Source organism: Mauremys mutica, chromosome 7, assembly GCF_020497125.1.
Source record: "Mauremys mutica isolate MM-2020 ecotype Southern chromosome 7, ASM2049712v1, whole genome shotgun sequence".
NCBI classification, from domain to species: Eukaryota; Metazoa; Chordata; order Testudines; family Geoemydidae; genus Mauremys; species Mauremys mutica.
The window spans coordinates 56,419,414-56,434,824 of NC_059078.1; the positions used below are offsets into that span (position 1 = coordinate 56,419,414).

At 52.7% G+C, this 15,411-nt stretch overlaps 1 protein-coding gene across 3 annotated transcripts in view; it reads left to right on the forward strand.

Annotated features, from left to right (window-relative positions):
- The window catches only part of ZSWIM8 (zinc finger SWIM-type containing 8), a 168,390-nt gene that overhangs the window by 125,160 nt on the left and 27,819 nt on the right, over positions 1–15,411 (forward strand). For all 3 annotated transcript variants that reach the window (XM_045023766.1, XM_045023767.1, XM_045023768.1), the window contains one exon: positions 4,942–5,176. In XM_045023766.1, coding sequence (XP_044879701.1) covers positions 4,942–5,176 — 235 coding nt within the window. The remainder of the gene's footprint in view (positions 1–4,941; positions 5,177–15,411) is intronic.

Here is a 15,411-nt window from a genome sequence, read left to right on the forward strand (position 1 = left end):
TAGCCCACTCGATAGATCTGGTGGCGTCTTTTCTCCCAGGGGTTCGGAACACTCTGGCGGATCACCTCAGCAGATCCTCCCTGTCTCACGAGTGGTCGATACGTCCGGATGTTATCCATTCTGTTTTCCGGAAGTGGGGCTTTCCCCGCGTAGACCTCCTCGCCTCCCTCGAGAACAGGAAATGCCAGACATTCTGCTCCTTCCAGGGTCTCTCCCCGGGCTTGATCTCAGACACATTTCTGATACCGTAGACGAGCCATCTGCTTTACGCCTTCCCACCGTTCCCGCTCGTTCACAGGGTCCTGCTCAAGCTCTGCAGAGACAGAGCCCACCTGATCATGATCGCTCCAGCGTGGCTGAGGCAACACTGGTACACCATGTTGCTCGACCTGTCAATAGCCAGCCCAATCCCCCTACTTCTTTGCCCAGACCTCATAACTCAGGACCATGGCAGACTTCACCACCCAGACCTACAGTCTCTTCACCTCACAGCATGGTTGCTGCGTGGTTAAGCCAGTCCGAGTTACATTGCTCTGCCCCGGTGCAACAAGTGCTCCTGGGTAGTAGGAAGCCTTCCACTAGGTTAACATGGCCTAGCGGTATCATCATTGAAGGTGCACTTGGCAGCCATCTCTACCTTCCACTCCAGGGGAGAGCGGCCGCTCCGTGTTCTCCCACCCCATGGTTTCGAGATCCTCAAGGGCTTGGAGCGATTATACCCACAAGTACGCCGCCCCGCCCCAACTTGGGACCTCAGCCTAGTTCTAGCCAATCTTATGACTGCTCCCTTCAAGCCGCTAGCAACCTACTCGCTGCAGTACCTGTCCTGGAAGACAGCTTTCCTCATAGCCATTACAGTCGGCAAGACGAGTTTCAGAGCTTCGGGCTCTCACGGTGGACCCCCGGTGGACCCCCGGTATATAGTGTTTCACAAGGACAAGGTACAGTTGCGACCACATCCGGCCTTCCTCCCTAAAGTGGTATCGGCCTTTCATATCAACCAGGATATCTTCCTTCCAGTCTTCTTCCCAAAGCCACACTCATCACACCGAGAGCAGCAACTGCACTCCCTAGACGTCCGTAGGGCGCTCGCATTTTACATCGAGCGAACAAAGCCCTTTCGTAAAACACCCCAACTCTTCGTCGCGGTGGCAGACCAAATGAAGGGCATACCTGTCTCCTCTCAGAGGATTTCATCTTGGGTGACATCGTGCATCCGCACCTGCTATGACTTGGCCCATGTTCTGATGAGCCACCTTATCGCACATTCTACCAGGGCGCAGGCTTCATCTGCCGCCTTCCTGGCTCATGTACTCATCCAGGAGATATGTCATGCAGCTACCTGGTCCTCGGTCCACACCTTTGCCTCACATTATGCATTAGTTCAACAGTCCAGAGATGATGCAGCATTTGGCTCAGCAGTTTTGCATTCTGCAACATCTCACTCTGACCTCACCGCCTAGGTAAGGCTTGGGAATCACCTAATTGGAATCGATATGAGCAAGCACTCGAAGAAGAAAAGACGGTTACTCACCTTTGTAACTGTTGTTCTTCGAGATGTGTTGCTCATATCCATTCCAAACCCGCCCTCCTTCCCCTCTGTCGGAGTAGCCGGCAAGAAGGAACTGAAGGGCCGTTGGGTCGGCAGGGGTATATATCCGGCACCATGGCGGCGCCACTCTAGGGGGCGACCCAGCCGACCCACCGAGTGTTGCTAGGGTAAAAATCTTCCGACGAATGTGCACGCGGCGCGCACACGCCTAATTGGAATGGATATGAGCAACACATCTCGAAGAACAACAGTTACAAAGGTGAGTAACCGTCTTCTACGAACACCTGGGGAATGGAGGTTGTTTGTAACTGTGAAATGTTTGTAGCTCTGAACAAAACGTTATGGTGGTTCTTTCAAAAGTTTACAATTAATACAACTTTGAAACTTTGCTAGGCAGAAGAAACATGCTTCTTTTAACCATCTTAATTTAAATGAAACAAGCACAGAAACAGTGTTCTTACTTTGTCAAATCTTTTTTTAAATTCCCCCCCCCCTTTTTTTTTAAACTCTGCTGCTGCCTGATAGTGTACTTCTGCTTCTAAATGAGGTGTGTGGTGTGACTGGTTGGATCACAGAAACCCCCTTGGGAACTGCCAACTGATGTGCCAAGACTACTTCTGCCCCTGCTTTCCCTGCCAGCTCAGGACTCCAGCACCCTGTCTTGTTAAGCAGACATGCCCGTCTGCTCCAACACAGACCCAGGGTCTGAACCACGTGACCCAAAGCTGCAGACTTAACTGAAAGCAACTTGCAGAAGTGTTCCTGTCTTTAACACTCAGATGCCCAACTCCCAATGGGGTCTAAACCCCAAATAAATCCATTTTACCTTGTATAAAGTTTATACAGGGTAAACTCATAAATTGTTTGCCCTCTATAACACTAATAGAGAGATATGCACAGCTGTTTGCCTCCCCCCCCCCCCCATGGTGTTAATACATACTCTGGGTTAACTATAAGTAAAAAGTGATTTTATTAAATACAGAAAGTAGGATTTAAGTGGTTCCAAGTAGTAACAGACAGAACAAAGTGAATTACCAAATAAAATAAAATAAAACACGCCAGTCTAAGCCTAATACAGTAATAAAACTGAATACAGATAAAATCTCACCCTCAGAGATGTTTCAAGAAGTTTCTTTCACAGACTGGATGCCTTCCTAGTCTGGGCACAATCCTTTCCCCTAGTACAGCCCTTGTTCCAGCTCAGGTGGTAGCCAGGGGATGTCTCATGATGGCTCCTCTCCTCTCTTTGTTCTGTTCCACCCCTTTATATATCTTTTGCATAAGGCGGGAATCCTTTGTCCCTCTCTGGATTCCCACCCCCTCCTTCTCAATGGAACAGCACCAGGTTAAAGATGGATTCCAGTTCAGGTGACATGATCACATGTCACTGTAACTTCAGTTCCCACTTGCCAGCACACAGATATACAGGAAGACTTACAAGTAAAACAGAGCCATCTACAGACAATTGCCCTGGTTAATGGGAGCCATCAAGATTCCAAACCACCATTAATGGCCCACACTTTGCATAATTACAATAGGCCCCAAGAGTTATATTTTATATTTCTGGTTTCAGATACAAGAGTGATACATCTATGCAAATAGGATGACCACACTCAGTAGATTATAAGCTTTGTAATGATACCTTACAAGAGACCCTTTGCATGAAGCGTATTCCAGTTACATTATATTCATACTCATTAGCATATTTTCATAAAATCATATAGAGTACAACGTCACATGATTGAGTCAGTTTGTAACTCCGGTGTTCGTAACTCTGAGGTTCTAGTGTAATATATCCCAACTCAGCTGCATGTGTACACGTGTATATCTTATTTGCACTTGGAAGGACATAACTGTGCAGAACAATTAAAGAATTGCTGATTCTGCATGAAAAACTTTGAAGCCCATTCTATTGAGACAAAATTCTATTCCTCTAGAGTATTTTGAGTATTCTTCTACCTTCTTAAAGAGTTTGCCTGTTCTGCTGCTCTTTCCCCTATTTCATGTTACAATCCTCTGCCTGTGGCATTACCAGTAATCTAGACATTAATTCACTGAGACATCAAAATTGGTTACTTTTGTGTGAATGAACACCACAAATGGACAAATTCTTAAAATCCAGATTGTTTTCATGCAAATATTCCCTAGTAATTAAAATAGAAAAGTGAGGATCAGAAACTGTTGTTAAAGAATAATAGAGTGCATTTCTCTAGTATATAGACATCTCAGAGGCCTTTCAACACTTCTGTACAGTAGGTCAGGATTTTACAGTTAGAGAAACTGAGGCACAAAAGTGTAATGACTTGGCCAAGGTCACCCAGTGAATCTGTGGCAGAACTGTGAATAGAACCCATATCTCCTGGCTCCCAGTTCTGTGATTTAACCACTCGAGGACAATCAGAATTGTTTCCATATTGAATGTTGGAGGGGTCATTGCCTTTTTAAGATGCATGTAAATGGAGACGGAGTAGTCGGTACTGTTTGAGTCTACCCTTCCAGAATGGTGCAGTCATGTGAGTATGGAACCTGTCTGGCTGATCTCAGAGCCTGCTTTTCCTAAAGGAGCTGAAAAGGACCTAGGGGTTACAGTGGACGAGAAGCTGGATATGAGTTGACAGTGTGCCCTTGGTGCCAAGAAGGCTAACGGCATTTTGGGCTATATAAGTAGGAGCATTGTCAGCAGATTGAGGGATGTGATCATTCCCCTCTATTCAACATTGGTGAGGCCTCATCTGGAGTAGTGTGTCCAGTTTTGGGCCCCACACTACAAGAAGGACGTGGAAAAATTGGAAAGAGTCCAGCGGAGGGCAACAAAAATGATTAGGGGGCTGGAGCACATGACTTATGAGGAGCGGCTGAGGGAACTGGGATTGTTTTAGTCTGCAGAAGAAAAGAATGAGGGGGGATTTGATAGCTGCTTTCAACTACCTGAAAGGGGGTTCCAAAGAGGATGGATCTAGACTGTTCTCAGTGGTACCAAATGATACAAGAAGGAGTAATGGTCTCAAGTTCCAGTGGGGGAGGTTTAGGTTGGATATTAGGAAAAACTTTTTCCCTAGGAGGGTGGTGAAGCCCTGGAATGGGTTACCTAGGGAGATGGTGGAATCTCCTTCCTTAGAGGTTTTTAAGGTCAGGCTTGACAAAACCCTGACTGGGATGATTTAGTTGGGGATTGGTCCTGCTTTGAGCAGGGGGTTGGACTAGATGACCTCCTGAGGTCCCTTCCAACCCTGATATTCTGATTCTATGACATGTATTTTCTTGACACTCTTGTCTAACAGAATTTATTTTCCCCCAGTAAGAAGCTGAATTAGTACCTCGCCCATATCCTTTGGGATAATGGGTGTTTTCTCACTGCTTCTAACCCAATTTTTCTCCCCCTATTAAAGATTTTAGACAAACTGCTAGACAGAGAGAGCCAAACACACAAGCCACAGACTCTGAGTTCCTTCTACTCATCCAGCAAGCCCACAGTAGCCAATCAGAAATCTCCTTCCAAACATGCTGCCCAATCCACCACAGCTATCCAGCAGCTTCCAGGGACGTCAGTCACTCAGCAAGCAGGTGTAACCACTGCAGTCCAGAGCAGTCCTTCTGAAAGCTTTGTGGAGAAGAGTGCACAGGGTAAGAGATCTGCTGTTCCAGTGGGATCATGCAGAATGCCCTGTCTTTTCTGATGGGATGGGAAACTAAAGTCCTTGTTCCTTTTGGGAGGAGGCCAGGGCTGATTTGTGTAATGGTCTGGATAATGGACTGTCACTGAACTCCTTCATCTACTGCACCTCGCTCCTAGGGTAAAATTACCCGCCCACTTCAAGCATTTCTGTCCACTCACATATTACAGAACAATTCACTCAACTCTTCAAGCTTCCCGTCTCTAGAGAGCAAATGGTAAACTGGTTCCTGATTCATTTTTAAAAGACTGCTCTAGTAACGTCTTTTATGTCGGTATTACAATGCTGTGGAGTTACCAAAAAAACCCTATGTACAGCTTCAGGGGCATCTGTGACATCAACAGACTAGAACAGCAAACTAGATGAGAGTGGGAAGTAAAGGTGAAAGGGAGTTAACAGTGGGAGAGGAGCATAAATTCCCCTCCCTGAAGTGTTTCCCCATGTGCTCTGTGCCCTTGCTTTAATGGCAAACATCACATGACATGTATGGGAATGGCAAGCAGTGCAAGAGAGGTGTTCCCTTCTAACCTCTTCCTACCGACAGTGGTTATAGCTGGAGACTATAGCAATAGCTACAGGAAAGGTTGCTGGAGCATTTCCATTCTAAACCCCTGGCTTCAGCTGCATGGAACTCTCTGAAAGTTTGAGCTGTTAAACCTGAACTGTTCTAAGCCTGTTCTCTGACAGTTCTCTGACAAAGTTTTTTAACTTTGAAGGAAAACAGGTAATTGATTATGAACAAAAGGAATTAGAAAAATACATTTTGCTCCCCTTTATTTAAAAAAAAAAGGAGGGGGGGGGTTGACCTTTCTTTGAGCAGCTAAAACTGCTGGGCGGGAAGTTTGGAATGGAAATAAATCTTGTTGGTTGGCTGCAAAAGTACAAGCTGTCCCCTCTAAGTGCGACATGATGGCTGCATCCCCCAGGAGCTTGGGGGGAGGCATTGTCTCTCTCAGCTCTTGCTGGGACACTGCAGTTCTGCGCAGTCCCATTGCAAGGCTGAGGCTTAATGCCAAAATTTGTCCTCAAGTTTTGAGTGACAGAAGTGTTTCACTGTCTCTTGTGGAAAAACTTCATGGCTCAGTAAACTTTAAGTAATGAGTGTGATTTTTTTTTTCCCATGTGACCCAGTGGTAGCCTGACACCACTGGAAACATTATGCATATCTGTAGCTTTACCTCTTCTGCATATGCATTACAGTATAGTATAGTTTTTAATTACATGACCATGTACTAATTGCTGTATTTTCCCCCTACAACCTTATTTATACATGATGAGAAAACAGCTTAAATGACTTGCCCAAAACCCCATAATAGGTCAGTGTCAGAGCTAGGAGTACAATTCAGTCTACCTCCCTTCAGTATTGGTTCTTAACCACTAGATCATCTTTTCTTTAGTTGCTAAATTAGCAACTTGGTGATTTTGACACTCCTGTGTTTCTTTCATTTGCATGTCCTAGCAACCCTATCCTGTTTCTCGGCTAATACAGTCCCATGTGTTCTGATTCTGTCTTTACAGGAAAAGAATCTTCAGGAACATTTGTGGAAAATAAGTGATTATTTAATACTAGCAGTGTCTTTAAAAAAGAATTGTGAGAATTTAAAAAGACATTAAAACCTTTTTGTTTAAAACTCTTCTAATGTAACCCCCCCCCTTTTTTTCCAAAACAGCCACACAAGAATATTCTGTTTTTTAGTATGAAGATTTAGCCTAAGGATGTAGGAATACTGTAATTGAAAGCTTAAGAGAATTCACTATCGCTGTGCTACCAGCGTAATGTAAGAAGGGATAACTTGGATTTTCCTTGGCAGTTGCAATTGGAACAAGTGATCTTTAAGAGTCCCTTCTAGAAACAGCTCTTTTCCTGCTCTATACTGAATCCTGGCCTTTGCTTATTGGAAAAAGACGGTTCTTCTTTGAGTGATTGCTCCTATGCATTCCAGTTAGGTGTGTGCGCCGCGCGTGCACGGCATCTCGGAACTTTTTACCCTAGCAACCCCGGCGGGCCGGCTGGCGCCCCCTGGAGTGGCGCCGCTATGGCGCCCATTATATACCTCAGCCGGCCCGTCCGCTCCTCAGTTCCTTCTTACCGCCCGTGACGGCCAGTTGGAACTGTGGAGTGCTTTCTGTCCTCCACAACCCTAGCTCTCGCTACTTCTTGTTGTACATAGTTTGTTTAGTGTTAGTATAGTTAGTTCAGTAGTTAGTTAGTTAGTATTTTAGGTAAGGATAAGGGGGGTATTTCCTCCCTTCCCTTCCCCGGTGCGGGCTCATGCCCAAGGCACCGGGCTTTAAGCCCTGCGCAGCGTGCCAGAGGCCTATGCCGGTTGGTGACCCTCACGGCTCCTGCCTCCGTTGCCTGGGCGAAGGACACCGCATGGCCAGGACCTGCTTCGCCGAGCGGCAACGGCCATGGGTCTCCCCGTCGCAGAGGTCCAAGAGGACGAGGACCCGATCACCAACGTGGTGGGCGCGGACGCTCCTGTCCGAGTGGCGTTGCCCTTTGTACGGACAATTCAGAAGAACGCCACTACGCTCTGGCAGACCCCCGCTTCCATTCAACCCACAGCACGCGGGGTCGAGCGTAAGTACTCAGCCCCCCCAACGGGCTATGAGTACCTCTACTCCCACCCAACCCCGGACTCCCTGGTCGTTCAATCCGTCAACGACCGCGAGAGGCACGGCCAACCTGCCCCTGCACCCAAGTCCAAGGACGCCCGACGCATGGACCTGCTCGGCCGTAAGGTCTACTCCGCAGGGGGCTTACAAATGCGGATTGCAAACATCATGGTCCTTCTCGCCAGGTACGTCTTTGATATTCTGACGTCCCTGGCGAAGTTCACGGAGCTCCTGCCATCAACATCCCGCCAGGAGTTCTCGGCCTTGTTGGACGAGGGAAAGAAGTCCTCCAGGTCCTCTATCACGGCCGCCCTCGACGCCGCGGACTCCGGGGCTCGGACCTTGGCATCCGGCGTGACGATGAGGCGCATCTCCTGGCTGCAGTCCTCCACCCTGCCGCCGGAGGTGCAGTATACCCTCCAGGACCTCTCCTTCGACACCCAAGGTCGGTTTTCCGAAAAGACAGATTCTCGGATCCAGACCATGAAGGACGGTCGCATCGCCATCCGTACGCTTGGGATGCACACGCCGGCGACGCAGCGCAGGCCCTTCCGGCCGCAACCCTCCCGCTACCAACAGCGCTATCGGCCGTATGTTAACCGGCGACCGGCCCAGAACCGCCGTCGTCCGTCAGGCAATCGGCGCAACCAGGGGCAGGCCTCGTCCAAGGCCCCCCAGGGGGCCAAGCCTGCTTTTTGATGGGACGCTTGAGGACGGCCCATCTCTCTCCCTACCGGATCCTGCCCCCTTATTTTACAACCCATTTCTTTTCGGCGTGGTCCCAATTAACAACGGACAACTGGGTGCTACAAACAGTCCAGTCGGGATACCGCCTTCAATTTGTTTCGCCCCCGCCTTCCCACCCACCCTCCCTGTCCCTCTTCAGGGACCCCTCTCACGAGCAAGTCCTCTTACAAGAGGTCCAGACTCTGTTGAGTGTGGGTGCCATAGAAGCAGTGCCTCAAGACAGGCGGGGCAGGGGATTCTACTCCCGTTATTTCCTTATCCCCAAAGCGAAAGGCGGGCTACGTCCTATCCTGGACCTTCGCGAGCTGAACAAGTACCTGCTCAAGCCCAAGTTTCGCATGGTCACCTTGGGGACCATCATTCCCTCTCTGGATCCGGGAGATTGGTTTGCCGCCCTCGACATGAAGGACGCTTACTTCCATGTCGCCATCTATCCCCCTCATCGACGTTACCTCCGATTTGTGGTCGGCAACACCCACTACCAGTTTGCTGTGCTGCCGTTCGGTCTCTCCACCGCACCGAGGGTCTTTACCAAATGCATGGCGGTGGTCGCCGCAGCCCTCCGCCGTCGTCAGATCCACGTATACCCATATCTAGACGACTGGCTGGTTCGCGGACAATCTCGACAACTCGTGATGGGCCAGATGGCGGAGATCCGGTCGCTCTTCCGGCGGCTCGGCCTCCTCATCAACGCCGAGAAGTCCACTTTGATTCCTTCTCAGCGAGTGGAGTTCATCGGAGTGGTCCTCGACTCCACCATAGCCAGGGCCTGTCTCCCTCGCGCCCGCCACCAGACGATGGTCGCCTTCATCATGGACCTTGTCACCTTCCCGATCACGACGGTGCGCTCCTGCCTCCGTCTCCTGGGCCACATGGCGGCATGCACGTATGTGACCGCGTACGCGCGGCTCCACCTCTGCCCGTTCCAGTCCTGGCTCGCGTCGGTGTACCGGCCTCATCGAGACCCCATCGACATGGTGGTGACGGTCTCCAGCGCGACCCTCGAGTCCCTCCGATGGTGGCTCGACCCAGAGATCGTGTGTGCCGGGGTCCCGTTCCACCCTCCGCGCCCATCCGCCACGCTCACCACGGACGCCTCGGTGCTCGGTTGGGGGGCTCACCTGGGCGATCTCCACACCCAAGGCCTCTGGTCGACCCAGGAGCTCGCCCTGCATATCAATGTCCGCGAGCTGCGAGCTATCCGTCTAGCCTGTCGCACCTTCTGCACCCACCTGCAAGGCCGATGTGTGACAGTGTTCACGGACAATACAACAGCAATGTTCTACGTGAACAAGCAGGGCGGAGCACGCTCCTCCCCCCTCTGCAGGGAGGCGATGCTCCTGTGGGACTTCTGCGTGACCCACTCCATTCACCTGCAAGCATCTTTTCTTCCGGGAGTGCAGAACACGCTGGTCGTTCCTCTCCCACGAGTGGTCCCTCCGTCCAGATGTCGTCCACACAATCTTCCGGAGGTGGGGGTTTCCCCAGATAGACCTATTCGCCTCCAGGGAGAACAGGAAGTGCCACCTGTTTTGTTCATTCCAAGGTCGCTCGCCAGGCTCCCTGTCCGACGCCTTCCTCTACCCCTGGACGGATCGCCTCCTCTATGCCTTCCCTCCGTTCCCACTCGTGCACCGCGTGCTCCTGAAGCTTCGGAGGGACAGAGCCACCGTCATATTCATAGCGCCGGCCTGGCCGAGGCAGCACTGGTACACCCTGCTGCTCGAGCTCTCCGTTCGGGATCCCATCACCCTCCCGTCATGGCCGGACCTCATCACCCAGGACTTCGGCAGACTCCGCCATCCGAACCTGCAATCCCTCCATCTTACAGCTTGGTACCTGAGTGGTTGACCCACGCGGAGAGGGACTGTTCCGTGGCAGTTCAGCAAGTCCTGCTTGAAAGTCGAAAGCCTTCCACTCGCTCCACTTACCTCGCGAAATGGAAGAGGTTCGCGCTTTGGTGCGATCAGCGAAGCCTGAATCCATTCGTAGTTCCGGTACCTACCATCCTCGAATACCTTTGGTACCTTAAGGAGCAAGGTCTTGCAGTCTCCTCATTGAGGGTTCACCTGGCAGCAGTGTCCGCCTTTCGTCCATCGCTGGAAGGTCGGTCCATCTTCTCCAACCAGATGGTTTCCCGCTTCCTTAAAGGCCTGGACCGCTTGTACCCGCCGGTGCGGCGTCCTGCCCCGACCTGGGATTTGAACCTCGTCCTGGCCAAGCTGATGGGTCCCCCCTTCGAGCCCTTGGCCACGTGCTCCCTGCTCTACCTCTCCTGGAAGACGGCTTTCCTCGTCGCCATTACATCCGCGAGACGAGTCTCTGAGCTTCGCGCACTAACGGTGGGTCCACCTTACACAGTCTTCCATGCAGACAAGGTACAGCTTCGACCGCATCCGGCCTTCCTCCCCAAGGTGGTATCGGCCTTCCACCTCAACCAGGAGATCTTCCTCCCGGTCTTCTTCCCGAAGCCGCATACCTCGCCTCGGGAACAACAGCTTCACACCCTGGACGTCCGCAGGGCGCTTGCCTTTTACATCGAGCGGACGAAGCCTTTCCGGCGTTCGACCCAGCTGTTTGTGGCAGTCGCTGACCGCATGAAGGGTGAGCCGGTCTCCCAGAGAATTTCCTCCTGGGTCACTGCATGCATTCGGACCTGCTACGAGCTTGCTCGCGTGCCGCCATGCCGCCTCACCGCTCACTCGACAAGGGCGCACGCCTCGTCGGCCGCCTTCCTGGCCAATGTTCCACTCCAGGACATCTGTCGAGCGGCCACCTGGTCTTCGGTCCACACCTTCGCCTCCCACTACGCGTTGGTGCAACAGTCTCGAGACGACGCAGCCTTCGGCTCCGCGGTATTATACTCCGCCACGTCTCACTCCGACCCCACCGCCTAGGTAAGGCTTGGGAATCACCTAACTGGAATGCATAGGAGCAATCACTCGAAGAAGAAAAGACGGTTACTCACCTGTAGTAACTGTTGTTCTTCGAGATGTGTTGCTCCTATCCATTCCAGACCCGCCCTCCTTCCCCACTGTCGGAGTAGCCGGCAAGAAGGAACTGAGGAGCGGACGGGCCGGCTGAGGTATATAATGGGCGCCATAGTGGCGCCACTCCAGGGGGCGCCAGCCGGCCCGCTGGGGTTGCTAGGGTAAAAAGTTCCGAGATGCCGTGCACGCGCGGCGCGCACACCTAACTGGAATGGATAGGAGCAACACATCTCGAAGAACAACAGTTACTACAGGTGAGTAACCGTCTTTTACTCACCGTTGTAACTGTTGTTCTTCGAGATGTGTTGCTCCTATCCATTCCAGTTAGGTGTGCGCGCCACGCGTGCACGGCTCTTCGGAAGATTTTTACCCTAGCAACTCCGGCGGGCCGGCTGGGCGCCCCCTGGAGTGGCGACTCTATAGCGCTAGATATATATCCCAGGCGGCCCGTCCGCTCCTCAGTTCCTTCTTGCCGGCTACTCCGACAGTGGGGAAGGAGGGCGGGTCTGGAATGGATAGGAGCAACACATCTCGAAGAACAACAATTACAACGGTGAGTAACCGTCTTTTCTTCGAGTGATTGCTCCTATGCATTCCAGTTAGGTGACTCCCAAGCCTTACCTAGGCAGTGGGGTCGGAGTGAGACGTGGCAGAGTGTAAGACTGCTGAGCCGAAGGCTGCATCGTCCCTGGATTGTTGCACCAACGTGTAGTGGGAAGCGAAGGTGTGGACAGAAGACCAGGTGGCCACTCGACAGATGTCCTGGATGGGAACATGGGAACATGGGCCAGGAAGGCGGCAGACGAGGCTTGCGCTCTCGTAGAGTGAGCGGTGAGGTGGCTAGGTGGCACTCGAGCAAGCTCGTAACATGTCCGGATACAAGATGTTACCCAGGAGGAAATCCTTCATGCGATCAGCAACCGCTACGAATAGCTGGGGCGAACGCCGGAAGGGCTTCGTCCGCTCTATGTAAAATGCGAGGGCTCTGCCGACGTCCAGGGTGTGAAGCTGTTGTTCACGACTCGAGGCGTGCGGCTTCGGGAAAAAGACCGGGAGGAAAATGTCCTGGTTCAAATGGAAGGCCGACACCACCTTAGGGAGGAAGGCCGGGTGTGGCCGAAGCTGCACCTTGTCTCCATGGAAGACGGTATACGGCGGACCAGCCGTCAGGGCACAAAGCTCGGAAACTCGTCGCGCTGAAGTTATAGCGACGAGAAAGGCCATTTTCCATGATAGATAAAGCAGGGAACACGTGGCCAAGGGCTCGAAGGGGGCTCCCATGAGCCTGGCTAGAACTAGGTTCAGATCCCAGGACGGGGCCGGGCATCGTACTGGCGGGAACAAGCGATCTAGGCCCTTAAGGAAGCGGGAAACCATCGGATCGGAAAAGATGGACCGGTGACCTACGGGCGGCCGAAAGGTGGAAATGGCCGCTAGGTGTACTTTCAAAGACGAAACCACGAGACCGTGCTCCTTAAGGGACCAGAGGTAGTCCAGGATCGTTGGAATAGGGACAACGAACGGATTAAGGCCTCTCTGATCGCACCAGAGTGCGAAACGCTTCCATTTCGCGAGGTAGGTTGAGCGAGTGGAAGGCTTCCTGCTTTCCATCAGGACTTGCTGCACCGCCGCCGAACAGTCACGCTCCGCATGGGTCAACCACGCAAGTACCAAGCTGTAAGATGGAGGGACTGTAGGTCCGGGTGGCGGAGCCTGCCGAAGTCCTGCGTTATCAGGTCCGGCCACAGCGGGAGGGGAATGGGATCCCGTACGGAGAGCTCGAGCAGCAGAGTGTACCAGTGCGGTCTCGGCCAGGCCGGAGCAACGAGTATGAGGCGGGCCCTGTCCCTCCGAAGCTTGAGTAGCACGCGATGTACGAGTGGGAACGGAGGGAAGGCATATAGGAGGTGATCCGTCCAGGAGCAGAGGAATGCGTCTGACAGGGAGCCTCGGGAGCGACCCTGGTAAGAACAAAACTGGTGGCACTTCCTGTTCTCTTTGGAGGCAAACAGGTCTATCTGGGGAAACCCCCACCGTCGGAAAATTGTGTGCACCACATCTGGACGAAGGGACCACTCGTGGGAGAGGAACGACCTGCTGAGATGGTCGGCCAGCGTGTTCTGCACTCCTGGAAGAAAGGACGCTACCAGGTGAATCGAGTGGGTTATGCAGAAGTCCCACAGGAGCATCGCTTCCGTGCAAAGCAGGGAGGAGCGGGCCCCGCCCTGCTTGTTGACATAAAACATCGCCGTCGTGTTGTCCGTAAACACCGCCACACAGCGCCCTTGAAGATGGGCGTGGAAAGCTTGACACGCCAAGTGGATCGCCCGCAGCTCCCTGACATTGATATGTAGGGAGAGCTCTCGCGGCGACCAGAGACCCTGGGTGTGTAGGTCGCCCAGGTGTGCCCCCCACCCCAACTCCGAGGCATCCGTGGTCAGGGTGACGGTCGGGCGAGGAGGGCGGAATGGGACTCCGGCACACACGACCTCTGGCTCCAGCCACCAGTTGAGTGAAGCGAGGGTCGGTTTCGGGACTGTGACTACCATGTCTATGGGGTCGCGGTGCGGCCGGTACACCGACGCAAGCCAAGTTTGAAACGGGCAAAGGCGCAGCCTCGCGTATGTAGTCACGAACGTGCATGACGCCATGTGGCCCAGGAGGCGGAGGCAGGATCGCACCGTTGTTGTGGGAAAGGATTGTAGGTCCCGAACTAAGGAAAGCATAGTCTGATGCTGAGGTCGAGGGAGGCAGGCCCTGGCCAAATTGGAATCCAGGACCGCTCCGATGAACTCCACTCTCTGTGATGGAGCTAACGTGGACTTCTCGGCATTTATCATAAGTCCTAGGCACTGAAACAGGGCTAGGATCGTGGCCATTTGACTTGCTACCAGTTGGCGGGATGGTCCGCGGACCAGCCAGTCGTCGAGATACGGGTAGACATGTATACGATGACGGCGGAGGGCTGCGGCAACCACTGCCATGCACTTGGTGAAGACTCTCGGCGCGGTGGAGAGGCCGAAGGGTAGCACCGCAAACTGGTAGTGCATGCTGTTGACGATGAAACGCAGGTAGCGTCGATGAGGAGGGTAAATTGCGATATGGAAATACGCGTCCTTCATATCGAGGGCGGCAAACCAGTCTCCCGGATCCAGGGAGGGAATGATGGTCCCCAGGGTTACCATGCGAAACTTGAGCTTGAGCAGGTATTTGTTGAGCTCTTAGAGGTCTAGTATAGGTCGGAGACCTCCCTTCGCCTTGGCGATTAGGAAATATCGGGAATAGAATCCCCGGCCTCGCATGTCGCTCGGCACCTCCTCTATGGCACCCAAACTCAGCAGAGTCTCGACCTCTTGCAAGAGGAATTGCTCATGAGAGGGGTCCCTGAAGAGGGACGGGGAGGGTGGGAGGGAGGGAGCGAAACAAATTGAAGGCGGTAACCAGACTCTACCGTGCGCAGAACCCAGTTGTCCGTTGTTATCTGGGACCACGCCGGGAGGAAGTGGTAAAGACGGTTGAAAAATAACGGGGAAGGATCCGGTGAAGAGACTGATGGGCCGTCCTCGGGCGTCCCATCAAAACACCTGCTTAGGCCCTTGAGGGGCTTTGGAGGGCGCCTGGGACTGGTTACGCCTGTTGCCCGATGGTCTACGGCGGTTCAGCCTGCCTCTGCGCCCATTATCAGGCCGTGACCTGGCCTGATTAAATGGCCGGTACGGCTGCTGCTGGAAGAACCTCCGCTGGGTAGCCGGTGTGTGCATACCCAGGGTGCGGATGGCGATTCGACCATCTTTGAGGGTCTGAATCCTCGAGTCCGTTTTCTCTGAAA